The sequence below is a fragment of the Cyanistes caeruleus genome, chromosome 3, assembly GCF_971803275.1.
Source record: "Cyanistes caeruleus chromosome 3, bCyaCae1.hap1.1, whole genome shotgun sequence".
Classification (NCBI taxonomy): Eukaryota; Metazoa; Chordata; class Aves; order Passeriformes; family Paridae; genus Cyanistes; species Cyanistes caeruleus.
Window position 1 is genome coordinate 1,789,297 of NC_141703.1, and position 26,199 is coordinate 1,815,495.

At 47.9% G+C, this 26,199-nt stretch overlaps 2 protein-coding genes across 3 annotated transcripts in view; both read right to left on the reverse strand.

Annotated features, from left to right (window-relative positions):
* MRPS6 (mitochondrial ribosomal protein S6) overlaps window positions 1-23,578 on the reverse strand; it is a 43,443-nt gene extending 19,865 nt beyond the window's left edge. The window contains exon 1 of the mRNA XM_086883929.1: window positions 23,444-23,578. Coding sequence (XP_086740055.1) covers window positions 23,444-23,488 — 45 coding nt within the window. The 5' untranslated portion in view covers window positions 23,489-23,578. The remainder of the gene's footprint in view (window positions 1-23,443) is intronic.
* On the reverse strand, window positions 1,076-23,663 carry SLC5A3 (solute carrier family 5 member 3). Of its 2 annotated transcripts, none has more exons than XM_086883928.1 (2): window positions 23,444-23,663; window positions 1,076-8,677 (listed from the first exon to the last, which is right to left on the reverse strand). In XM_086883928.1, exon 2 carries the CDS (start codon window positions 8,380-8,382, stop codon window positions 6,235-6,237), a length of 2,148 nt encoding a protein of 715 aa, XP_086740054.1. In that variant the 5' UTR covers window positions 8,383-8,677; window positions 23,444-23,663; the 3' UTR covers window positions 1,076-6,234. The 2 variants fall into 2 exon arrangements, with proteins under 2 accessions (XP_086740054.1, XP_023781940.1); XM_023926172.2 differs by lacking the exon at window positions 23,444-23,663 and adding an exon at window positions 14,259-14,399.
* Between the last annotated feature and the right edge of the window lie 2,536 nt (window positions 23,664-26,199).

Sequence of the window (26,199 nt, forward strand, 5' to 3'; positions counted from 1 at the left end):
GTCCCTCTCAAGAACTGCTTAAGCAGCAGTTGAACATGATAATTAAAGATAAAACAACAACAAAAAAAAGGAATTTTGCACAATATCCAAGCAGATTCCTCAGCTAAAGGAAGGGATTCACTCTTGCAAAGTGCCCTGAGCCCAGCCCAGCCCAGTCCCACCTCCCAAAACCAGCGGCCCAAACTCAGGATCTGCCACCCTCAAGTTCTCCTTGCAGTTTCAAAGAACCCAGTTTGCCTTTGGAATAACCAGGAAAAGCTGGAGTCATCTTTATCTACAGGGACCCAGGGCTTACTGAAAGTAAAATATTCCAAAACAGCTCCACAAATCTCTGTTTTGGGTGGGTGTTTTTTTTGTTTTGTTGTGTTTTGTTTGTTTTTTTTTTTTTTTCTTTCTCTATTTTTATTGAAACTTTGTACAGAAGTTTGAAACATTTCCATACAATACTTTGAGACAGGACAAAATGCCATGGTAAAGGAATGTAAACTGCAAGAAACACAGTCTGAAATTATCCAAATACTCTCTAATAAGAGTTTTAGTTTGAAGACTAATGCAGGAGGCAAAATAATATGCATACAGTATACAAAGAACAGTATACACAGGGCCAGCAATGCTAACTATGAAAATTTTGCATCAGATTTACTTCAAAGATTGATAGCAATATGATAATTCTATACACTAGACCAAAATTAATTTATCATACATCGTTTCTATGACAAAAAAGCTTGTCATTAAGGACAGTAGCAACTTACAATATAATTAAGCTGTATTAATCTCATTAACACTTCTAAATCTATATTCCTACTACAGTAAAGGTTTTTTTTTTTTTGTGGTTTTTTTTTGTTTTCAGCATATTGTCTTATAAGATCTTAACAGACCTTTAAATAACACTTTACCAAAAGAGACCTGGATCCATTATAGTGATCTTATCTACATGCCCATTTGGCTTATTTCCAAAAAAACAACCAAGGGACAAGGAAAAAGGCAGGTTTCAAATGCTATATGATATCATTTGGTTTTGGTCTGAAATGTATTTTAGAGAGTTTTAAAAAAAAAACCAACAGAAAAAAGGCAGTTCATTAACTGGTATTTTATATAAAATCTGCAGAAAAATACAACAGCAACAAAACCCAAAAATACTTCACAGATATCTAAAAAAACATTATTTTTTTTTTTTTCTCAGAGATACAAGGTAAAGCAGCATCACTTTGACACTGTGCTTTAAAAAAGAAGATGATGAATGAAGAGACTGCTCGAGTGAGATTAGAAAATTTTGCTTTCTTCTTGAAGAAGACTACTAACATTTTGCACAGCAACTATTTTTATAACCACCTCATTTTAAAAGCGTGAATTCCTAGACACAGAATTGTCATTTCGCCGCCAGTTTTGCTCAAAGTGTCTGACTTTACACAGTGGAACTGAGAATGCCAAGTGTCACCAGATGTCACGATACCATGAGTTCAAGATTGGAACAGAAGTGAAGCAAATGCCTTGAAACCAACAGCAGGAAAAGGAAATCAAAGAGAAAGTGTTTTGTAAACAAAACAAAAGCACTTTGCAAAATAAAATAAAATAAAAAAAAAACCAAAAAAAAAGAAAAACAAGAGTTCAGAGATCTCACAGTGAAATCAGAAATTCTAATTATATATGTTTTACATTCTAGGACTACTCTTTACCTTAGGCCAATTAAAGCACATTAAACCATTTAATTATATACAAACATTTTCTTTAAAAAAACAACAACAAAAAAAAATTAAAACATTGCACAGAAGTCTGCTTTTAACATCACATAACAAGGTTAGTTTTATTTTCAAAACAATTACATTTAAGGGCACAGAACATACAGAATACCAAATTAACAGATGAGTAATTTTGCTTCTCTGTACATGCTAAATCCAAAGATTTCCTTGAGAAAGCTGGAGCTTGGCAACTCCAGCTTCTTCCACGTCTCCTGTTCTCTGAAAGGGAGCAATTCCCGACACCTCCTCTATCTCAGGATTTAAAAAAATAGATATATAAAAAAAATAAAGCTGTTTTAAAGTTGTAAGCATCTCTTAAGTGCTGGCAGAGCTCCCTGGGTGGCTCTGCCCCCTCCACTGTAACCTCATGGAAATAAATCCTTTTCTCTCCTGGATTACAGGGCTCATGACTCTCATCAGAAGTCTCATCCTGGCCCTTCTGGGATCAGGGAACACACAAGTGGAGAAGTAAAAAATACACAATATAAGGAATATACTGAAGGCCATTTTTTATTTCTTACAATCTCGCACTATTTCCTTTCCCTAAAAGCTAATCAGGAAAAAAAAATATTAAAAATAAAAATTAAACAACAACAAAAAAACCAACCCTCTAAACTTTGGCAGAGAATAGCATCAAATTAGCCATTTAAAAAAACTTAAATAAAAACAGTCTCCCAAAGTGTACTATTAAACTCTCAAAAAGCCTCTATTTTTTTTTTTTAATTTCTTTTTTTTTTTTTTTTCTTCTTTTTTAAATAAAAGGCTTCTACCATTTCCAGGAGCAAAACTCAAATATCTTACCTTAAAAAATAAGTTAAGGGAAATAAGAAGAAGAAGAAAAAAAAAAAAAAGCTGTCATTCCAAACTCAGTTTTCCAAGACTTGTCACCCTAAAAGCTCAAGGTGATAATAAATAAACCCATTGCTGCAAGACAGAAGCACACCCAGCCCCACTCAGGGGGAGGAGACCAGGCAACAAAATTCATGGAACTGACTGTCCATGGTGGGAAACACTCTGTGGTTCTGCTGCACCAAAAAACGGGTGTTTAACCCCAAAAAATCATCAATTTCCCCCCTCAGCAAAGGCTTGTTTACGCTATAAAAAAAAAATCCCTTCTCTTTACACAAGGTCCTTCTCGCTTGGAACCTCAGAAATGTCTTTATTTCATTATAAAGGCCTTTTATTAAGTGGTTTTATGCAGCAAAGAACGTCAGCAACTTCCAGCACCTCGACGACGAGGCTGGAGGGGAGCGCGCGAAACACCTGAAGAGAAAAAGCGCTGGAGAAAGAAATTTCCTTAAAAGCTCCACAAAACCAGGTCCAAAGATGGGGTGGGGAGGCAAATTAATAATTAATGATGACCCTGCCTGTCAATTAGCAGTGTGATTAATGTGGCAGCTCGTTAGTTAGCACAAGGGTGAGCGAATGAAGGGGGAGACGGAGCTCCGCGGTGCGTTCCTGACGACTGCACTCCCTCCCACAGCCCAGGATGATTTCCCCGCGGGTCTGACCCAGCAGGACATTGGGATTCTGCCTGTCAACTCTTCCAAGCGTCCTCTCTGAGGAGCAGATGACTCGGGGAAGGGGCAGAGGGATGGAAGGAGCAGGGAGAAGCCGCTGGAAGCGCCTCCTCCGGCCGTGCCCGCCCGCGTAAGGCACCCTGGGGAACAGCACAGGGGGCGATGGGGCCGAGCCAAGGGGTCCCTGAGCTAACCTGGATTCCCAGGCGGTGGCAAAGCGCTGGACATGGAGGGCAAGGAGGAGCAGCCTGGAAAATCCCAGTGCCAGCCGCTGCTCCCAATTCCAAAGGGACACGAGTCTCCTTCCCTGCACCAGATCGGGAGTTTGAGCCGCATCCCAGCCCTCTCAAGAGGATATTGTTGGACTGAGAATTATCTTTACCCTCTACAAGTTGTTTTTCATCCCACTGGGATCGAACGTTGCCCTAAATTATCTTATCCCTACATTTTACATCAAACCATCCTTCACAGCTCAGCCCACTAACGAAGCGACTCGAGATGCCATTAATTTCACACACCAGGATTTCACCCTTAAATAGGATTTGAAATGTTTTCCCAAAGCAAGCCGTGGCTACACAAATCGTAACAAAATGTGTCTTTTCCCACTGGTAGCAACATCAACACCAAGTATGGTGACTCCTCTCTACAAATATTGCAACAACACTCAAAGTTTTCCACTTTGGAGTAGTTCTACTTCCCAGCAGCAACAACTAAACCAAGTGGAGAAAAGTGCAGCAGCTCAGCCTCTGCTCAAAGTTTTGGAATGAATGAGATCTAATCGATATAAAAACATCACCAAAGCAAACAAAACCAGCCCAAAAATAGAAGTGAATCCTTTTATCTGAAAATATGTGTTGTAAATTATCTACTAAAAGCCATGAGGATGGCACCACTGAAAAAGCAAACTTTCTCCAGCAGTCAAAGGCAGGATTGACCCAAATTTCATCTCTACAACACAGTCCCCCCCACAGGAATTGGTTCTTGTTTGTGTGCCAAGGAAATGCTGCTGGACCCCTGAACTTGTTTAGATGAACGCTCACAATGGTCCCTCAGCCCCATTTTGGCCCAGCCACTTTGTGCTCTCCTGAATGAGCTCAGGAGCAAAGAAAACTGGAGGAATTATTTCCTTGGGAAGCCTGGATATGAGCACTGTGCCCTGGAGAGGGAAGGAGTTCAGCACTCCAAAAACCAGGAGCCAGCTTGGCTTGGGGAAGGATGAGAGCTCCAACCTGCTGCACACACACCCTCCACACCTGGGAACTGCTCATCCCTGCCTGGCCACTCATCCTTCAGCAGGAAAGATCCTCTGGATCTGGAGACCTACAAATAGCTGTGACTGCCTGGGAAGAATTCAGGTTTTTGGAAAAATCCCGAGGACAGGACAGACCTCAATTGCCGACACAGATTTTGGCTGCGCGTGTTCTCCTGACACCGAATCCCTCGGGATCGTTCTGAGGAGGGAGGGAGTGAGGGAATGAGGGAATTTCTTCACACAAAGGTCACTCATGGGAAGGGGCTGCCCAGGGATGGGGTGAAGTGCCCAGCCCTGGAGGTGTCCAAGGAATGTGGTGCTCTGGGCTGGCTGATGAGGTGGGGATTGGGCAGAGCTGGAATTCAATGACCAGGGAGGGCTTTTCCAAGCTCAGGAATTGTGGGATTCCTCAAAAAACAAAAAGAAAGTTTGAGACGGTGAAAGGAGAAGTGGGAGAAGACGTGGGGCAAAAGGACTCTGGAAAACAAGGAGCACTTTCACCTCTCTCCCCCATCTCCCCTTCCTTGCCTTCTCAGCCATCTGGGATTCCTCCCAGACACAGCAGAGGAAAACCATTCTGCAGGGTGAAAAACAGTTTTTCACGCAAAGCCTCGTGTTTCTCTTTTTCCCATGTGGTAGAACCTACATACAGAATTTTCCCTAAAAAAGAAACTAATCCTAATGATGTCCTAAAGGTTCAGAGGCTGGAGAGCTGAATGAATATTTTCGGCCATTTACTGAAACTCAAGAAATTCCACTCAAACCTGAGGAAAAATTTCTTTCCCTGGAGGTGGTAAAGCCCTGCAACTGCTGCCCAGGGACATCCCAAACCCACCCTAAAAATTCTGGGGTTTTTCTATTTCAATATATTACGAACCCCACAGAAAGAATATTTCTTTTTTCTCCTTCTCCATTGACAGTTTGTCATCTCCAGGCTTGTTTTCATTTTAGTTTTTTCTCTCTTTTTTAAATACAGAAGCTTTTCAGTAATGGAATTTACAGTGGACAAAAAAATCAAAAGACAAAAACTTCCTTACAAAGAAAAAAAAAAACAAAAAGGAAAGCAGAAAGCTGTAAGAGCTATCATGTTTTAAGTGCTATAAAATGAGACAAAACAGCTTCCTGTTCTTGCCAGAAGAAAAATGAGAAAACTAAAGAAAAAAAAAAGAAAAAAAGATAGAAAGCAGTGAGTGCAATTAAAAAGTGCTAAGTTGGCCAAGGTAATACAGTTATTTTATAAATGTGCATCACAGCTCTGCACTTACAAATCTTTTGACACAGCTTTAATCACTCAGATTTTACACACTGGTAACTGATTACCTGTTATCTTCACTTAATGCTGACTGAGCTGTAACTGCCTGACTTCAAACACAGCCACCTGCCTGCCTTTGGTATATTTATACACAGAAAAACAAAAGGCTAGTGCTGCAAATGGAAACAACAACAACAACAAAAAAAACAACCAAAAAAACCCCAAAACAACACAAAAGGGAATAAAGAAAAAGCCACCACAGGACAGGTTCTGCTTTCAGCAGAGGGAGGACAACACATTTCAAATGGTCTCGAAATAGGCTAAAGCTGAGTCGATCTTACAATTATAGCGTAAACAATGCCTGGGTTGTGGTTATGTTGTTTGAAAAGAAAAGAAAAACCAAAAAAACCTCCAGAGACCTGTATCAACTTCTGTATGTTTAAGCCATACCCTTAAAAGTTCACTATTCACTCACAAAGAGAAGTAGACAAACATGAAGATTCCAAGCGAACAGACACAGACCAGTCCGGTATTTAGTAATAGTTTAACTTTTGGAGTCTCTTCCAGCATTTGTAAACAAACAGTCTCTTCCTCAACCTCCCGAACCACTCTCTTGTTTACGTTTTTACTTTTAAAGCCACAGAACCAATCTATGAATTTCAAATGTCTCTCCCTGTCGTCAGTCCCCTCCTCCTCCTCGTGCTTTTTCTCCCCCATCAGGGCCGCCTGTCCGTTGGAATAACAATCCACGGGCGTCTCCACCTCGGAGTGGCTCACCGAGATCACCGGGTTGCTGTCATCCCTGCACGTCACCAGGAGGTTGATGTCCTCCGGCTTCACGTTTTTAATGTTCTCCTCTGACTTCCCGTTGGGAATGATGTGGTTGGCGTTCTCGTTGCACTTGAGGATGCTTTTCTCCTGCGCCTGGTACAGCTCCCCCTTGCCGGCGCTCTCCGGCGCACCGCGCTTCCTCAGGGCCCAGAAGGTGGTGGTCCGGACCTGCTCCTTGGTGGGCGGCGGCGTGAGCAGGCTCACCACGACCGTCACGGCCCCGGTGATCCAGAACAGGGCCGTGGCCACGTACATGTAGTGGATGTTCTTGATGAAGCCGGGCCTGGTGTCCGGCTGGTCGCACTCGGGAGCGCGGTAGAAGAAGGCCAGGACCAGCCGGATGGCGCCCAGGACAAACCCGGCCATGCCGCCGTAGAAAGCCCCCTGCTCGTTGCAACGCTTCCAGAAGATGGCCATGAGGAACAGGGCGGCCACCGGCGGGGTCAGGTAATCCGCCACCTCCTGGATGTACAGGTACATCTGCCCGCCCTGCATCTCCACGATGATGGGCACCCAGGCGATGCTGATCACCACCATGAAGGCCACGAAGATCCTGCCCACGATCATCAGCTCCCGGGAGGTCGCGCTCTTCCGGATCAGCTTGTAGACGTCAAGCGTGAAGATGGTGCTGGCGCTGTTGAAGATGGAGTCCAGGTCGCTCATCAGGGCGGCGATCATCACGGCCATCATGAGCCCGCGCAGCCCCACGGGCACCAGGTTCATCACCAGGCGCGGGTAGGCGATGTTGGAGCAGCCGGCCCTGCTCCCGCACACCTGGAAGCAGTGCTCGGGGTTGATGCAGGCGATGTCATCCACAAACAGGATGCGGGAGATCATCCCCGGCACCACGATGATGAACATGGGCAGCAGCTTCAAGAAGCCGGCCATGAGGGTGGAGCCTTTGGCATGAGCGATGTTTTTGGCGGCCAGAACTCTCTGCACTATGACTTGGTCAGCGCACCAGTACCACACCGAGGCCGGGGTCTGTCCCAGCAGAAATCCGGGCCAGGGAATGTCTTCGTCCGTCGGCTCGCGCAGCATTTTGAGAGAGTCGGGCTTTGGATTGACGTTGCAGGAGTTGGCGTTGGAGATGTTGTAGGTTAGGAGGATGGAGGTGATGTTCGGTGACGCCAACATGTACCTCCTTTTCACTTCTTCAAACCCACCGACCTCCATGAGGCTTATGATCATGAGTGTGAGGGCCCCGACGATCATAAGCAGCGCTTGGAGGGTGTCCGTGTAGATGACGGCCACCAGCCCTCCGGTCACAGTCAGCAGCGCCGTCATTCCGATCAGCAGGATCACCGACAGGTACAGGTTCCACCCTAGGGACTCTTGGATAAAAAGCGCCCCTGAATACAAGTCAACCGAGAGTTTGGTGAAGATATAAAGAATTAGAGACAACGCTGCAAAATAGATTTGAATCCTATGCCCTCCGAACCGCTTGGACAAGTATTCGGGCATGGTGTACACTCCCGACCGGATGTAGACTGGCACGAAGACCCATCCCAAAAGCTGCAAAAGCATTAAGGCGTTGAACTCCCACGCGCCTACGGCGAATCCGCTCGCCGCTCCAGATCCTGCGAGCCCAATGAAATGTTCACTTCCAATATTGCTCACAAACAACGAGGCCCCGATAGCTACCCAGGTCATAGAACGCCCTGCCAAAAAGTAGCCACTGACGGTGCTCCGATTGTTTTTCCACATGGCAAAGAAACCTATGCACATTACAAGCACGAAGTACAGGGCCACAATGGCAATGTCTGCTGGCTCCAAAGAAGCCCTCATTTTGTAACCAAAAAGCCTTCGCTGACGTCCACTTCTCGCCCCCCAGCCAACGTCTCTTAAGCACCACGTGAAACCAGTTTTAACCAAAATCAACACAGCGGGTCAAATTCTTTGTCCCTTGGTTTGCTGTCCTGATGCTGGTGGCAGTGGTACATTTACTTTTCTCCGCTTCTCAAATTTGGGAACTTAGCACGCACTTTTAATCCACATTCCACAAGAGCATCAGCCTTAACTCAGTTGATGTAGGAGAAATTCTTAGTTGCAGCTAAGTTTAGTGAGGCCTACTGTACCAACCCTGCAAGGCAGCAAAGACAAAAGACAAAGATTGAATTAGAGAGGAATTTCATGAAGTAATGAGAAAAAATTTGAAGTGTAGTAAAACAAATCACTCAACACCACAGATTTTTCCCCCTTTATATTTCCTGCAATCCATAAAAGACATCATTCAATATTTGTAGGGCTAAGTGGTAAAAGCCTTTTACAAGTCAACTTCAATGGTTACAGGTACCTTGAGAGACGCAGCAATTCGGGAGGATTGTCCGACCCAAATTCCCCAGAACACGGCAAACAACAAAAACACATTTTCTTTTTCTTTACTCCAGTGTCTCACAAAGTCTCCTTCTCAAGCCACTAACCAGATCTTCCTCTTTCAAGCAATCTTGGGAATATAAAATTAAAATAATCCAATAACAATGGCTATGGAGCCCAAACCTGGCTCAGCGTTTCCTGCACTGCATCCCCCAAATCCTGGGAGATCCTGGCACCGCCACAGGAATGCACTTGAGGCACCAGCTGGCTGCTAGAAAAATCAAAGTGGGGTCACAGCGCAGTCAAAAAACAACACCCATTCCAAATCGGCTGGAGAATCAAGGTTATTGCACAGGTTTTGAGGTGAGTTTGCTCCTGTCTAGGGTACAGATAATCACAGTTATTTTTCACTTGGAAAGCTCTCCATACATATCCACGTGATCCAAGGGGGGATAACATCCCATTCCAGCAAGTGGCAGAAGCAAAATTTCCCACTTTACAGCCAGTAAAACACACACCCACACCCGGGGTTTTGTGGGAGCGCCAGAGGCACGGGAGGGAACGCTGGGTGGATTCTGGCAGCAGTCACAGCTGGAAGGATAGCAGCAAATGCCTTTCCCAGCATCCATTCCCATCCCAGCATGGAGAGGTGGAAGGCACAGAGTCAAAACTTTCCCTGTCGCCCTCTTCCCGAATTCCCAATCTCACCTGACAGCTCCCAAACATGGCAGGAAACAAAACTCGTTTTGGCAAGCAGGGCTGGAGTGCTGGACGTGGAGGGAAGGGGACAATAAAGACTTGGTGGCAGAGGAAGGGGCACTGAGGAGCTCCATGGTGGCTCCCTCGTGGATTTGGGATGTGCTCCCATCTCCTGTTCATGCCTTGGGAGGTACCACGGAATCACGGAATGCTTTTTGATGGAGGGACCTTCAACCCCTTCCAGTGCCACCCCTGCCGTGGGCAGGGACATCTTCCACTCTCCCAGGCTGCTCCAAGCTCATCCCAAAACTGGGAAAAAAAAAATTTCCCACCTTAGTGATCTTTTTCCCCATTTTTTCCTCTCCTAATGTGTGGAAAATCCCAGATTCCCACTCCAGCTCTTCCACTGGCAAGTGCCACCACTTTTCACTGGCTCAACACCTGCACAGGGATCCGTGGGACTGCTCACAAGTGGGATAAAATTGAGCAGGATTTTCCCTCTTATTTTTTTTCCCCTGGATTTAGGCACCCTGATATGATTCTCCTGATATTATAATGAGGTCTTGTCCCACTGTTTATTTTGTAGGATATATTCAGGGATATTTTTCCAAAATAATGCAGTTTTCCTATAAATGTAAAAAATGAGAATTGAAATATATTTTTAGTATGAAACTTCAGGAAGAGAAGTGATGCAGGGAATTTAGTTATAAAAATGGGAATCATGGAATGGTTTGGGATGGAAGGGATTTTAAGGATCATCTCATCCCAGCCCTGCCATGGCAGGGACACCTCCCACTGTCCCAGGAGCTCCCAATGTCCAGCCTGGCCTTGGGCACTGCCAGGGATCCAGGGGCAGCCCCAGCTGCTCTGGCAATTCCATCCCAGCCCCTGCCCACCCTCTACCAACCCAAACCAAACTTCAAATGGGTTTAGGGAGAGCAGGACACTGGATTCTTCCATTTCCTACACCCAATGGCCATGGGAAGGGAAGACCAAAGCAAAGAGCAGCTTTAGTCCAAAGATGAGAACACAATTCTTCAGTAGCAATAATGAGATTATTACAGAAGGTGAGGAACAGGGTCTGACTCCACTCCTCTTCCCCAGCCACAGGTAAAGGCACAAGAAAACCAACATTGGGTCTTTTTTCTGGCCATAAAATCTCACAAGTCCTACAAGCATCAGCTCCAGGCACCCCTTCCCAATTCAATCTCTGGCACGAGGCTGAAGCTCCCACTGCCCCATTAATTAATAATTAGTACAAACATCCTGATAGCATATTCTAATATCTGGTTGGCTTCATGTTTACATCCCTGCCATATATTGGGTTTGTTTAAAGGGTCAATAAAACCATTTTGAATTCCAGGAGAGTTAAGGTTGAAAATGCACACGTTGTGTAGAAAGCAGCAATGGTGCTGAGGTAAAAAACTCCTCAGAGATTTTAAAAATAGCTCCCAGCAAGCCACAACTTCAACCTTAAGGAGAACTCCACCATTGTGTCATTTGTATGGTCCAGCTGTTTTTCATGAGAAAAATAAAACATAAAAATAAAAATAATAAGGGTTCCCCCCCAGCACCACAAGCCCACTTGAGAATAGAGATATTCCTTCTGCTGGAATTACAGCCAATAATGAGAGACTAAGGAGACATGGCACAAAACGGACTGATTACAGCACTGGGCTAAATTTATCATTCCTCAGAAGCCTCAAACCACAGATGTATTTTCAATTCTTCCACAGAAGAATTCACATTTCTCCCCACCCGCAAATACAGGAGTAGTTAAATGGTCTAATAGCTTAATCCAACCCAAAATTATAAACACTTCACATCAGATGACGCAATCAGAGCCAAGTTTAATGGACTATTCTTAGTTTTAAGCACTTTGGAGCAACACTTCAATAGTGTTGTGTCTTTTGCTGTATTCAGCTAATTTTTCAACTACATTATGCTTATACCAAAACATATATTTGAAGGGAAAGGGAAGAAGAGATTTTACTGAGATAAGACAAAAAAGAAAATCTGCTATACAGAAAACCAGAAGAACAGCCAGGTAAGGAAATGGTAATAATTAATATTTTTAATCTTCTGTTGTTCTTCTCATTACTAAGAAATATTTAACTTGAGTTCATCCCCCACCATCTTCCCTGTAAATTCCTCAGTGACCTGTCAGAAATATCCTATAGAGCAATACAGAAAAATTACAAAAATATCTGTTAAAATGAATTCATTTTGATACCAGAAGTATCCAGAGTGTTTCTATAAACAGGGAATTAACAGAGAAGCTGTGGCTACCCCTGGATCCCTGGGAATGTCCAAGGCCAGGCTGGATGAGGCTTGGATCCACCTGGGATAACAGAAGGTGTTCCTGCCCTGAGGGTGGGACTGGATGGGCTTTAAGGTGCCAGGGAATCCAAACCTTTTGGAATTCCAGGATCCAGACTCCCTGACAAGTCTGTCAGTATTAGATGCAGCTGCCCTCAAATAAATTGTGGCATTCCTCAATTAAGTCACTTCAGCTCCAAGGGGCTCATTCCAAGCAAAATAAACAACATGTGAAGTTCCTGGAGCGTTTTCCACAGGGAAGATACAGCCAGACCACGCACCTGAAATACCAAATTTCAGAGAGCTGAACCCTGCTTTTTGTCACCAACACCTGAGGGTTTCTGTGCAGGGCTCGGTTTGCCTGAGCTGGAAGGTGGAAAGTTTTCAGCAGCCACCACAAATTTGCTGCACTGTCACTAAATTACAGCACTCAAGTAGCTTCTTGTACCAGTTTCTTAGACCTAATTCCAAAATAACCCTGGAACTTTTCTTCATTAGGAAAATGAGACTCGTCCCTCTGAACTTTCAGCAAGTTCTGACCTCAAGTCTTACAAAGGACTTTTGAGATGTGCCCCATGTGAGTTTAATCCTGAGTTATTAGAACAGTGAACATTGTGACACTGACAGGGGGAGGGAAAAAAAAAAAGAAAAACAAAGGCAGAAAGACAGTGCTGCTGCCAAGGACCGGGAATTTTCTTCCCTGAGGCTGTTTTCTGGCTGGATCATATCAAAGGCACAAAACAATGTGCTTCCCTCTTGTCTGGAAATAAAGGCTGCAGCTCTGGTGAAACAATTCATATGTCTCTCCAACACCCAGCCTGTTCCTTAAGGGGGAAAAAAAAATCCCAAGTAAGTCCCTAAAGAGAGATTTCATAATGTGAAACAGACCCAGGGTGGGATTTTGAGGAGAAATTTGTACCATTGTTCTAAAGGAAAACTTTCTCCACAGTGCTTTTCTAATAAAATGGGTGTTTAAAACATGCCAGAGTCCAACTGCTCCAGCTCTGGAGCCACTGTTTGTTCTCGGCTCCATCGGCTTTTCGGCAGATGGGAAATTTCTGAGCTGACTTTCCTTTCCTCCTCACCAATCCTGATGTTTTAAGGGTTAATTTTGGGATGTGGATGCCCACCTATCCCACTGTTAGCAAATTAAGTGCTTTGCTCACAGATTTCTGAGTAGTGTTCAGATTATTTCTTGGAAACAACGTTTTCCCTCTCCACCTTCAAGCAGGAGTATTTGAAGTCAGAAAAATGCACTTTACCTACTTCACAGCTCTGTTGTGTGGAAGAAATTGCCAGGATCATGGAAAATATTAATTCTGCCACAGAAAAATTAATAAAGAGCAGAAGTTTCATGCTTTGAGTGGGATCTGTACCATGTCAAAGTGTTTCCCATGCTCCTCACACTCCTGGCCATGGACACACCAGTGAGTTCCTGCCTGTCCACTGCTCCACAGTAAACACAGGGCAGCCTCAGGAAAATATCTCTTAGGGAAAAAAAAAAAAAGAAATGGCAAAACAAAAAAGGCAAAAAAAAGGCAAAAAAAAAAGGCAAAAAAAAAGGCAAAAAATGGAAAAGAAAAAGGCAAAAAAAAATGAAAAAAAGTGAAAAAAAGGAAAAAAAAGAGAAAAAAGAAAAGAAAAAAAAGAAAAAATAAAGGAATAAAAAGGAAAAATAAAGGAATAAAAAGGAAAAATAAAGGAATAAAAAGGAAAAATAAAGGAATAAAAAGGAAAAATAAAGGAATAAAAAGGAAAAATAAAGGAATAAAAAGGAAAAATAAAGGAATAAAAAGGAAAAATAAAGGAATAAAAAGGAAAAATAAAGGAATAAAAAGGAAAAAAAAAAGGAAAACCTTTGTTCCATTTACTGTAGTACTCCAGAATACAAAAAAGGAGCACTGAAGCTCTTCATGGAGTAAATGATACATAAATTATGTAGCACATGCCCTTGAGGAAGCAGGGGCTATCCTTGGCAGCTGCTCAACAGAGCCCTCAGCATCCAGGGCAGCAGTTCCAGGCTTTTCCCTGAAAACCAGGAGCTGGGGCAGAGGAACGTGCCAGGAACCCCCCTGGGACAGACAGGGAAGGCAGAAGTTGACCTGGAGCATCCAATAAATAACTTGAGCTGCTGGGGATGCTGGGCCAGAGCTGAGCTCAAGAGGCTGCAGCAGGAAAGGGCCACGTTTGCAGGTTACCTGAGCCAAGCTGACTAAATCTGCATCATCACAACATCAACCTCCTGCTGCTCTGGAGAACTCAGGAGCCAACTCTATAAACCATCAGTACCAAAAAAATCCAACTGGAGGTGCAAAGATCGAGTCACTCACTCAAAGGAGTTGTTATGAACACGTAAGGAACTTTTGTTTTGGTCAGGAATCACTCCAGCTCTGGTCTTCGTTTTACTGCAGCAGCACAAAAAAGCAGCTTGTTCCAGCATAAATTCTTCTGGATTCTTTTCTACACAACTGCTGGGGGAGACATGAGAGAAATAAATAACCCCAGAGCAAGAGACACAGAGAACTCACTGCGTTTGCCAGCCAGGAACGGGATGGACAGCGGACAATTACAGAGCAGAAACTGGAGTGATGCGAGGCCAGCTGGAGCTCAAGGGCACCGGGAGAGCAGGACATCATTTAATGGTCATTTTTGGGGTTTTTTAAACCATTGTCCCCCCTCATCCTAAGCAAATAACCCTTTCCAGTGTCCTCCCAAGGCACAAATGAAGGAGAGGGGAAGGCGCAGGAAGGACACTCCTGTCAGGGGACACGAGAGAAGCTCCAGCCTTGCAAAGCAAGAAAAAATGGATTTTTTCAGAATCTGCATCACCCTCCCCGAGCCACTTCATGCCACTGCCTGTGACATTCACACTTGGCTGGTTCCCTTTGCCAAGAGCCAGTCCCTGGCACTCCAGCAGGAATAAGGAACTGATTTGCTTCCACTGTTCTTCCCAAAACTCCAAACACCTACAGGGCAATGGGGGTAAGCTGGGGACAGAGGGAAGGAGATAAAAATCCCTTTTTTATCTGTTAAATACAGATACCAGAAAGAAATTCTTTCTTCTCCAGGCCTACCTAGACATGATGTAGCTTCATACCCAGGAGATTAATCCATCAATTATCAATTTAAAGAAAATAATGAGTTAATAACTTCCTTTTCCCCTTGTCGGCCCAAAGAATTGGCTTATGTTTCCATGGGTGACAAATGTTAACTGGAGGAATTTCTTCATGGAAAGGAACTGGAAGGGGCTGCCCAGGGAGGTTTGGAGTCCCCAAGGAAGGGCTGGATGTGGCTCTCAGGGCTCTTGGTTGGGGACAAGGTGGGCATCAGGCACAGCTTGGACTCCACGGGCTGGGAGGGCTTTTCCAAGCTCTGGAATTTTGTGAAGGGAGCAGAAACTGCCAAAGAATTTGGCCTCTCTTCCCTGGGAAATCAGCAGAACCTTTCCTGCCTCGGCTGCAGCTCCAGCAGGGCCTTCCTGCGCTCAGTTTGTCACCACAACCCCAACCCTGAGCAAGGGAACCACACAGAGGTGACGTCCCCCCTGCACAGGACTGTTCTTTTCCACAGGAACTGAAAGCAAAAGGGGCAGAGACAACCCAGGAACCACATGGTGAACAGCAAAATCAAGGGCACCAGAGGGCAAACAGCCAGACATTTTCAAGGAAATGCAAAGGGGCTGGCAAAAACCGGAAGGTTCTGGCATCACACAGCACCAGGCAAGATTTCCCCAGCAGGTCACTGTGCTGGAAGGTGCAGAAGGAAACTGAGGCCCAAGGCTCAAATCCCTTCTTTTGGCAACCCAAAATCCAGCAGCACAAACATTTCCCTGCCATGGCAGGAACGAAGGAGATGAAATACTTGGTCACCAGAGCAGCAGCACAAGAATTGGTCAAACAAGCCTCAACAGCCAAGAATTTGATTTCTGGAGTGGATTTGGGACCACTTCAGTTCCCTGGACAAGGTTATCATCTTTTTAGACACAAATATCAAAAATGCTGCAAAATCTGTACTGGAGATGCCCTTTCCTTCAGCTGGAGGTTCAAAGATGTGATGCAGCTGGTGGTGATCACCACTCAGCAGGAACTGGATAATCCCAGCCTAAAAAATGTGCTGGTTCATCCCATTTGAGGAGGATTTTGGCTGGTAGAGTGCAGAAGTTACTTGGGAAATGAGAAAGGAGAAGTGACATTCCCCATGAAACCGGGCAAGATACCAGGAGGAAATTCTTCTTCAAATTTCTAGGAAGAACAACAACAACAAAACAAACCAAACAACAAAACAAACTCAAGTTAACAAAAACCCAGACTCATTAAGCTTCTTTAGGACTTCCCTAAATTCCCATCACATTTCTGGCTGCCCATAATCTTTGGAAGAATATAAAGAATCCTCAGGATTATTAATAGGTGAGACAGAAGTTCAGAATCATACATAATCCAGGAATTTGAGGCTCTCCAAGCTTCCCAGTCAGCTGGGTGCTGTTTCAAGACTTCTGATCCTTCTCAGAGATTTTTCAAGACACCAAAACCAGAGTTAAATAAAATTCTATTGGTTATAAAACAATTAATGCCATTTACAAAGCTTGATACAGAGTATGTGTATTAAAAGCTAATGAACATTGATTTCTTTTTCTAAAACATAACTCCACTGAATTCCCTCCCTGAATCCATGCATGGACCTGGCTTTTTATTATTCCTTAGATATTTGCAGGACTGAACACAAGGACTGGCTTGCAAATGGACAAACCAGGATTAAAAAATAGCAGAACAACACTTCTTCTGCAGTTCCTCAATCCTATTTCTTGGGTTTATGAGCCTCCCTTTACACCATCCACTTCCTTCCTGCCCTTCTCCCCACCAGGGGTGATGAATTTTCTGTAGAATCTCATTTTTAGCACCAATATTTGCACCAGTGCTCCACAGGACAGGTCCTTCCCATCTTTTCCACACATTTACTTCCAATTTTTCCCGTTCCACTTCTCCATAATTAGTTCTATTTTGCGTCTATTTCTGTGTTTTTATTTTTCCCTGCTTTCACCTTTTTATCAGGTCCTCAATGCACACTGGGGATATTCCTGCTGCTCCATAGGGCAGGAATTTTTCCAGGGAATAACGTGGTGCCCAGAGGTTCCTGGTAAGGGACATGGAAGATGGGACATGACCCAAGCAACTGCTTCCACCCAAACAGCTCCTGCTTCATCCCAGATTTGCAGGTGTGGGTGGCTGTGGCTCCAGGAATGATCAGCCTGCCATGGATGGAACCTGACAAATCATAGAATCATGGAATGGTTTGGGTTGGAAAGACCTTAAAGCCCTTCCAGTGTCACCCCTGCCATGGCAGGGACACCTCCCACTGTCCCAGTGTCCAGCCTGGCCTTGGGCACTGCCAGGGATCCAGGGGCAGCCCCAGCTGCTCTGGGCAAAGAGGGGGAAAATAAAAGGGAAGATAAATTACTCGATCAACAACTCCCAAAGCAATTTTTGTGTGGCCAGTTATGGTTCTGGGATAAGGGAACTGGAAGAAATCAGCTCCTGAAAGAACACACAGAGAAAACCGGAGCTTCCATCATTCCAAAGGGTGGAATTGATGAAGATCAGGGGATGGGAAACACAAACACACGTGAGCTGAAGCAGCAGCTCCTCCTCAGTGTCACAATGGCCAACTTTTACAGGAGTCACTCACGCTTCAGGGCTTCCCAAAAATGCAGCCATTAACGCTGTTCAGCACAAAGGGTTCTCCTGCCTTCCTTACCATGAGTTTAGGGACAGGATCTGCTCCACGCTGGAGCAACCAACTCCTCCCTGTTCACAGCCAGAACACATCAGGAACAAAACCTGAGCAGGAGCAAAGAGCTCCCTGCTGAGGAGGAACCAGGGGCAGCCCAGGGAAGTTTTAACTCGAGGGTTAACCCCCACTGCTGTCCCCTGAAGAGGGATTGGCCAAACTCAATTAAATCCCACCAGGGCCTGCAAGAAACTGAAATTAGGCTTAAACTATTCTGCAGAAAAGAATAATCCTCTGTGTCCCCTCACACAGAGGCACATATCCCACACTTGGCAAAAATTCTGGCTCTTCCAAGACTGAAAATGTCAAATATCAGGCAAGAGGGTATCGTTCGCAAATGCTGTCTGCACCAAACTCTCCAAAATCCATCTCATGGAATGCTCAAGGCAGAAAACAAAGAGGTGACTCCTCCAGCAGAGTCACTGCTGGATCTTGCTGTCTTCTGGTCCCGTCTTTTAATTCCAAGGCTCTGGTCTCCTTCCCAGCACCACCCCTGACTCCAGGATCTCTCCCTGCCAGGCTGAAGAGTCTGTTCCAGCCTACTGAAAATGCCAGTGGGAACAGAGGAAAAAACCTTGGTGTAATTTTAACCTGCTCAGCAGGGGGGGAAAAGAAAGGCAGGAAGGAAGAGGAAGGAAGGAAGAGGAAGGAAGGAAGAGGAAGGAAGGAAGAGGAAGGAAGGAAGAGGAAGGAAGGAAGAGGAAGGAAGGAAGAGGAAGGAAGGAAGAGGAAGGAAGGAAGAGGAAGGAAGGAAGAGGAAGGAAGGAAGAGGAAGGAAGGAAGAGGAAGGAAGGAAGAGGAAGGAAGGAAGAGGAAGGAAGGAAGAGGAAGGAAGGAAGAGGAAGGAAGGAAGAGGAAGGAAGGAAGAGGAAGGAAGGAAGAGGAAGGAAGGAAGAGGAAGGAAGGAAGAGGAAGGAAGGAAGAGGAAGGAAGGAAGAGGAAGGAAGGAAGAGGAAGGAAGGAAGAGGAAGGAAGGAAGAGGAAGGAAGGAAGAGGAAGGAAGGAAGAGGAAGGAAGGAAGAGGAAGGAAGGAAGAGGAAGGAAGGAAGAGGAAGGAAGGAAGAGGAAGGAAGGAAGAGGAAGGAAGGAAGAGGAAGGAAGGAAGAGGAAGGAAGGAAGAGGAAGGAAGGAAGAGGAAGGAAGAGGGGAAAAGGAAGGAAGAAGGGGGAAAAGGAAGGAAGAAGGGGGAAAAGGAAGGAAGAAGGGGGGAAAAGAAAGGAAGGAAGGGGGAAAGGGAAAAAGGGATCTTCATGCTTTGTCCTCCCCTCCTCCTTCCTGGCAACTGAGACATCAAAAGGCCAATTGCTGCAGCTGCCTACACAGCAATTAAGTGGAATAGCCAAGATGTCAAGCAACACTACTGCCCATTTACTTTGGCTTTCCTGAAATAGCCAACAATCTCCACACGGCAGGTAGGGAATTTTGGAAACACAGCAACCCACTCCAAAAGCAACAAACAGCTGCTGAAGACAAGTTGTGTTGTGAGAACATGGCTGGAGAACTGAGAGCCCACATTCACTGCAGGATTATTATTATTATTATCATTATTTGGAGGTGTCCCAGGCCAGGTTGGACAGGGCTTGGAACAACCTGGGATAGTGGAAGGTGTCCCTGCCATATGGACATATGGAACAAGGTGATTTTTAAGATCACATCCAACCCAGACCACTCTGGGATTCCAGAAGTGGGTGGATGGGTTTCCTAGTCCAGGTATGTGCTGAAAAAAAGGTGATTAGGTTTTAGATTATGACACTGTGTGTTTGAACTTTGTCACAGGTGAAGATGAGCACACTGCTAATGAAATATTGATAAATGTCCTCATTTTAAGTGAAATACTCTGAGTTATTTACAAAGTGCCCATTCAGTGCCAGTTACAAAGGGGTGCAGTTGAGGAGAGGTGTCCCTGTGCTCTGCTCTGGGTGACAAGGAGAGCATCAGTCAAAGGCTGGACTCCATCCTGGGGGTCTTTTCCAAGCTCAAGAACTGTGGGATTCCCACTCTGTGTCCCAATCCCCACAGTCACTCTGCACAAACAGTCTCAGAGCAGCAGGAAGCCATTTCCTGTCCTTCCTTCCTTCCTTCCTTCCTTCCTTCCTTCCTTCCTTCCTTCCTTCCTTCCTTCCTTCCTTCCTTCCTTCCTTCCCTTTCCTTCCCTTTCCTTCCCTTTCCTTCCCTTCCCTTCCCAGGTAGTTTTAGAGCCTTGCTCTCTCAGCCATCAAGAATTCCTGGGGATTCACTCCTGGGGATTCACTCCTGGGGATTCACTGCCCTTCCCTGCTGAAGGTGCTGCTCTAACACAATCCCCCCACTCAGAGGAATGGGAGAAAAATCAGGAAATAATCCTTCAAAACTTTTGTTATGAACAGGGAATTGAGGCCATGGACAGCTGTGTCTGCAGGGCTCGTCTGGGGCTGCTGTGGGCAGGTAACGTTTGGTTTGTGAACACCTGGACACTGCTGATAACAAATCTGCCACCAAGCTCCCCTCAGCATTTGTTCTTTCCATGCTGCAGTGTGTGGAAAGCAACACAATGGGCAAAATGAATCATTTCACCCCAACGTGCTCACACCTTTCTGTGCCCAAAGCGTCTCCTCCATAAACTCACACGCTGCAACACAAACCCCTCGCCCTCCAAATTCACCACAGAGCAGGGGGAAATATTGATTTTGGGGGTGCTTTTAGAGCTTTGATTATTGTTTTCCTAGGAGTCACTAAGTGGAGGCTCTGCTGATGAAAAACTCTCTCCCTATATATATATATATACACACACAGAATATATAAAATATCCTGTGTTTTAGTATATAAAACCACAGTGGTTTTAGTCCATTACCTCTCAAAATCAGGACAGAGAAGAGCTGCTCAGCTTTGACTTCAGAATAAAATCCTGACTTTTAGTGTAAAATACACGCAGACAACCAGTGACAAAGGCTGAAAATTGAAACCAGTGCGAAGTGAAAGTTCTCCCCCGTGCCCCCACCATTCCCAAAGCCCTTGGGTGTTGCATTTTCAAGGCAATAAAAAGGAAAGCTGAAGAGGCTCTGGAGCCTGCCAAGCCTGAGGAGAGCATCAGGCAGGATGGATGGGATGTGCTGCCCTGGGAGCTCCCAACAGGCTCCAAACAGAAGCCACATGCAGGAAAAGAACGGGAAAGGATCCCTGACTTGGACATGAGCAGGGCTGGGCAGCAACAGGGCTTAAAGTAACAAAAACCAACTGCAGGGGACTTATTCTGCCTGGATCCCTGAGAATGCCAAGGCAACTATTAAAAGAAAGTTGTGGGTGGGGAAAACCCCACAGAAGCACCAAGTTTGCCTCTGAAGAGAGGCAGCAAAGTCTCCAGGCTGAGGTTTGCACCAAGAGAGCTCCCAGAAGTTCAGGACAAGCCCTAAAGCATAGGAAATAGAGTGAAAAGGGTTTAGTTTTGTTTTTTGGAAGACAGGGGAGCTGCCACAGGTGAGGAAGGACATCACAGACACCAAAGGAAGAGTCAGCACTTTCTCAGACAGCACCAGGACACGCAGCCACCACAGAGGGACTGACAGGGCAGGACAGGGAACACCTGCCCAGGTGCTGTCACCGGTGTGGAAAACCATTATCATTTATTCTCCTACAGGCAGGAGTTATGGAATCGTTCCACTCTTTCAGACTGGCTCATTATCCCCGTATTTTGCCTCATTTAATTCCGTATTACAGCCAAGATTATGCACAGCTTACGGGGGTCATTAGAGTAACCCCCCAGCCAAGATCCAGCAGCACCACGGAGCATAAAACCACTCAAGGAAATATTTCCAAGTGTTCTCATGGCACAAGAAAGGCAGGAGTAGCAAAATATTGGGAAACAAAAAAAGCACCCAGATCTGGTGTGCTGAAAACAGCACGAAAATAGCAGCACCGACAGACAGACTCTAAATTTTAAGACTTACAACAAGGGTGGGTTAAAAACACCAGCACAAACTGAAATGTTTGGACATAATCACAGAGCTAAAAAAGAAAACCCTTCAAGGTACATCCATGTGGAAAGAACATGCTGGAGAGTCCAACTTCAAAGAGGCAAAGGTTGCAGATGTTAAATCCCGAGTGCACTGATGCTCATTAGAAGCATCTTACAGCTAAAAGCTTATCCCTGCATCTCCATGGTCAGATCCTAGAAACCAGAGAGCCTTTCCAGCAGAGAGCACTCCATGGCATCCTTTCAGAGAAGTCAGTTTATTCCTGCCTCAGTATTATGGCAGATTTGCTACGCTTGCTGTCCTGCCCTGCATTCCGAGTGCCCTCCCGGCTTAAAGCATCTCCCACATCAACAGCATGGCCACAAAAAGCATCTCTGCCTCATCCACCCGTGGGGAGAGGTGTGGAAAGGAACAAAAAAAACGGGACAAAAATTAGATGTTGACAAGCAGGTGAAAAAGCAGCGGATTTTTGCCCGGGTGAGCTGGTGCAGCAATGTCACCCGGCTTTCTCCCTGCTGCTGTGTTTCTCCACTAGAGGACCCAGGTGAGATGTCTCTACTACAGCTTCTGCAGCTAAAGCACGGGGAAAAATATATTTAAAAAAAAAAAAAGCCAGCCCCGACATGTGGATGGTCCATGTAAAATGAATGGAAATGTACTAGTGCATGCGGCACACCAGACGTGCTCCCGTAATTCCCAAAAAACCACGGCCACGCTGCTGAGCTGCTGCCGCTCGGTGGGAAAGAAATGGTGCTGGTGGGAATGAAGGGTAAATCCCAGAGTATCCACGCCGGGCTGGATCACAGGGCTCCAGCCCAGCGCAAGTGCTGCTACATTCCAACACCAGCACTGCATATTAAGCTGGAAAGTAGCAGATAAACAAAGGCTATAGAAGGTGCTAGAGAAGGGCCAGTATCAGCTGTTATTTACCAAATAAACCTCCCATCCACACGGAGATGGCTCTATTTTATTATTATTTTTACGCACACACATCCCCCATTCCCCCCCCCGCCCCTTCCCCCACGTATTGACTCAGCTCCTGCCGAATGGGAAGAGCATCATTTAACCGAGCTCTGTTATCACCGCGCTGCCAAAAACCAGCGGCAACGGCTGCTGCCACCCCCAGCGCCCCTTCCCGGGGGCGATACGGCCCAGCCTATCGGCCCCGCTCAACTGCTGCGGCCAAAACCCCATCCTTGGCACTTCCCTGGCACACTGGGGGGAAGGTGGCACCCCGCGGCTGGGAGCTAATCCTCGCTCTTCCCTCGCCCCGAGGCTCCCCGGAGCCGAGGAGGTGGCCGGGGATGCCAGCGCAGGTGCGGGGAGGGGGGATGGAAAGCGCTGGTGCTGCAGAGGGAGAGGGGGATGCGCTGGCGGGGACATGGGAAGGGCCGGCTTCACCTGCTCCAGGCACGGAGGGAGGGGATGGGCAAGGAAAACCGCATCTCTGTCGCTCGGAAAGCGTGGGATCTGCTTACCTGCGGACCGGAGGGGAGGGGGGAGAGGGGACTGCGGCTCGGGGGGAGCGACTCAGCCAAGTCTCCGAGGGCTCGGGCAGGGAAGGGGAGATGGGCGAGAGGGGCCGGAGCGCCGAGCGAGCCCCGCGGAGCCCGGGACACGCTGCGACACTGCGGGCGACAGGGCCGGCCGAGCCACGCGGTGCGGCGGGGACAGCGGGCACCGAGGGGACACCGCGGCGGCACCACGGGGACAAGGGTGGGGAGGGTCTGCCAGTCCCACCTGCCTCCCTCCCCTCCTCCCATCTCCTCTCCCTCACTCACCCTCTGCATGGCTTTCAGGATCAAAGCCAGTTCATAGCGGGGCATCTTAGAGCTGGCAGTGGCGGGAGGAGCGGGGGCACGGGGTGGGGAGGAGGGGGCTGCGGCGAGGCCGGAGAGGAGGAGCAGGGGGGACAGGAGGAGGAGGAGGAGGAAGAGGAGGAAGGCGCGTCCCGGCGCTGTGGCGGCTCCTTCCCGCGCGGCTCCCGCGGCTCAGACGCCCGTACAGGCAGGGGCGGCGCGGCTTAAAGGGCGCAGGAGCTGCGCACGCTCGACCGGGCCGGCCCTGCCCGCGCCAAGCACCGCCTCCGCCGGGCCGGGGCTGCCCCGCATCGCGGCCTGAGGGCCGGGACCCCCGCGCGGGCACGGCCGGGCCCTCCCCGCGCTGCCCCCGCGGCCGGCGCCGCCCCCGGCCCCGCCGAGCCGCCCCAGCCGCCGGCGCTGCCGCTGGTGCAGGGAGTGGAAATTTCCACTGCGCCGCCCCCTCGCTCCCCCCGCCGGGCCGCGCTCACTCCCGCCGGGGCCGCGCACGGAGCGCCGGGGGAGGGCCGGGGCTCGCGGCCGCGCCGCGTGTGGGCTGAGCTCGGCGGGGACGGCTCGGGCTGTGCCGCCGTGTGGGACTTACAGTCCGTGTGGGACACCCTGCCCGTGTGGGACACCCTGCCTGTGTGGGACACCCTGCCCGTGTGGGACTTACAGTCCGTGTGGGACACCCAGCCCGTGTGGGACACCCAGACCGGGACACCCGGATCGTGTGGGACACCCTGCCCATGTCACCCTGCCCGTGTGGGACTTACAGTCCGTGTGGGACACCCAGACCGGGACACCCGGATCGTGTGGGACACCCTGCCCATGTCACCCTGCCCGTGTGGGACACCCTGTCCGTGTGGGATTCCCTGCCCATGTCACCCTGTCCGTGTGGGGCTCCCTGCCCTTGTGGGATTCCCAGTCTGTGTGGGACACCCTGCCCATGTCACCCTGCCCGTGTGGGATTACCAGTCCATGTGGAACACCCGGCTCGTGTGGGACACCCTGCCCGTGTGGGGCTTCCTTGCCTGTGTCACTGAAAGGCTCGGGTGGGACAGGACATGGGGAATCTTCCTGCTCAACTCCCTGCCGTGGGCATGGACACCTTTCACGGGGCCAGGTTGCTTCGAGCCCTGACCAACCTGGCCCCTTCCAGAACCTTCCTCATCCTCTGGGTGCCTCAGTGCGCCCCCAGGAGTTTCCCGTGCTCAGAGGTCCTCAGTGCACAGCCAGCTCCTTCTCCATCTGCACAGTCCTTCAGTGCACACCCAAAACTTCTCCATCCTTAGAGCAGCCCAGTGGAGGCCCAGCACCTTCCTCATCCTCAGGACATCCCCCTCAACTTCTCCATGCTCAGAATTCCCCAATGCACAGCCAGGACAATCTATATCCTCAGAGCACCTCCAAGACCTCCCCTGTCCTCAGGGCACATTCAGGACCATCCCCATCCTCAGAGCACCCCCAGGACCATCCCCATCCTCAGAGCTCCTCAGCACCCCCAGTATCATCCCCATCCTCAGAGCACCCCCAGTATCATCCCCATCCTCAGAGCACCCCCAGTATCATCCCCATCCTCAGAGCACCCCCAGGACCATCCCCATCCTCAGAGCACCCCCAGGACCAGCCCCATCCTCAGGGCACTCTCAGAACTTCTCCATTCTCAGAACTCCCCAATGCACAGCCAGGACAATTCCCATTCTGAGAGCACCCCCAGGTCCTTCCCCATCCTCGGGGCAGTCAGAGCCATGGGGTGAGCATCTCTCAGGTGGATGTGGCCAGGTGGGGAGGCCTGAGGAGAGGCAGGATGGAGGTAAAGCTGCGTGTCCAGCCTTGCTGCCCAAGTCCTCCCAGCGAGGGAGGTTCTGGACATGCATTTCCCAGCCTGGCGTGCCCAAAGTCAGTGACACCGATCCCTCCTGCTGCAGCACATCCAGCACCAGTGTCCAGGCAGGCTGTGCTGGAAGCTGAACCACTTGCTCCCACTGAAAAAGGTGTTTGAGGGGCCTGGTGTTTGTCTGAACACTCTTTGTCTTGTCTGTCCCTTCCCTCACACCAATACCCAAAATCTGGCTCTGGGGAGACACAAGTTTCTGCCCAAGCTGTTGAAGCCCTCATTGCTCAGTCCTGTCCCCAGGAAAGAGGGGTGAGAAAGCAGCCCCACCATGCCCAAAGGGGAACAGAGAAAGTGGCAGATCTCAAGAATAAAAAACTTTAATGAAATACCACTGGAATCTCAGCCCCAGGCCATGCAGAGAGGCCTCAACAGCTTCCCTGGGAGTCCCAGCCATGCTCTTTCCATAGCCAGGCTCGTTTGCTTCTGCTCTGCCTGCACAGGGAAGCTGCCACAGTCGGTGCCATCAATCCTGAGGGCAGGTATGGAAATGGAAAACTTCTCCCAGCACTTTTCAGCAGGACTTGCAGCTCAGCCAGCCTCGGTACTGCTGTGAGCCTTCCTCGTCTCAGGCAGGTGTGAGCTCCCCGTGGTTCCCAACACATCCTGTGCCCTCCAGGCACGAGGGCTGTGGGAGTCCTGGGAGCTGTTTTGGGTACTGCTACAAGACAAATTGCCTGTGCAGAAGTGTTTACAGGTATTCCCAAGCTCCCACCCCTCCGTGCTCAGGCAGTAATTGCCAGGCAGCTGACAGGGAGAATTTACTGCCTGTTGGTGCTCACAATGCAAACTCTCCCTGGGTTTGCTTCCCTTTACTTTGCTTCCCTGTTTGTTTTCTAAT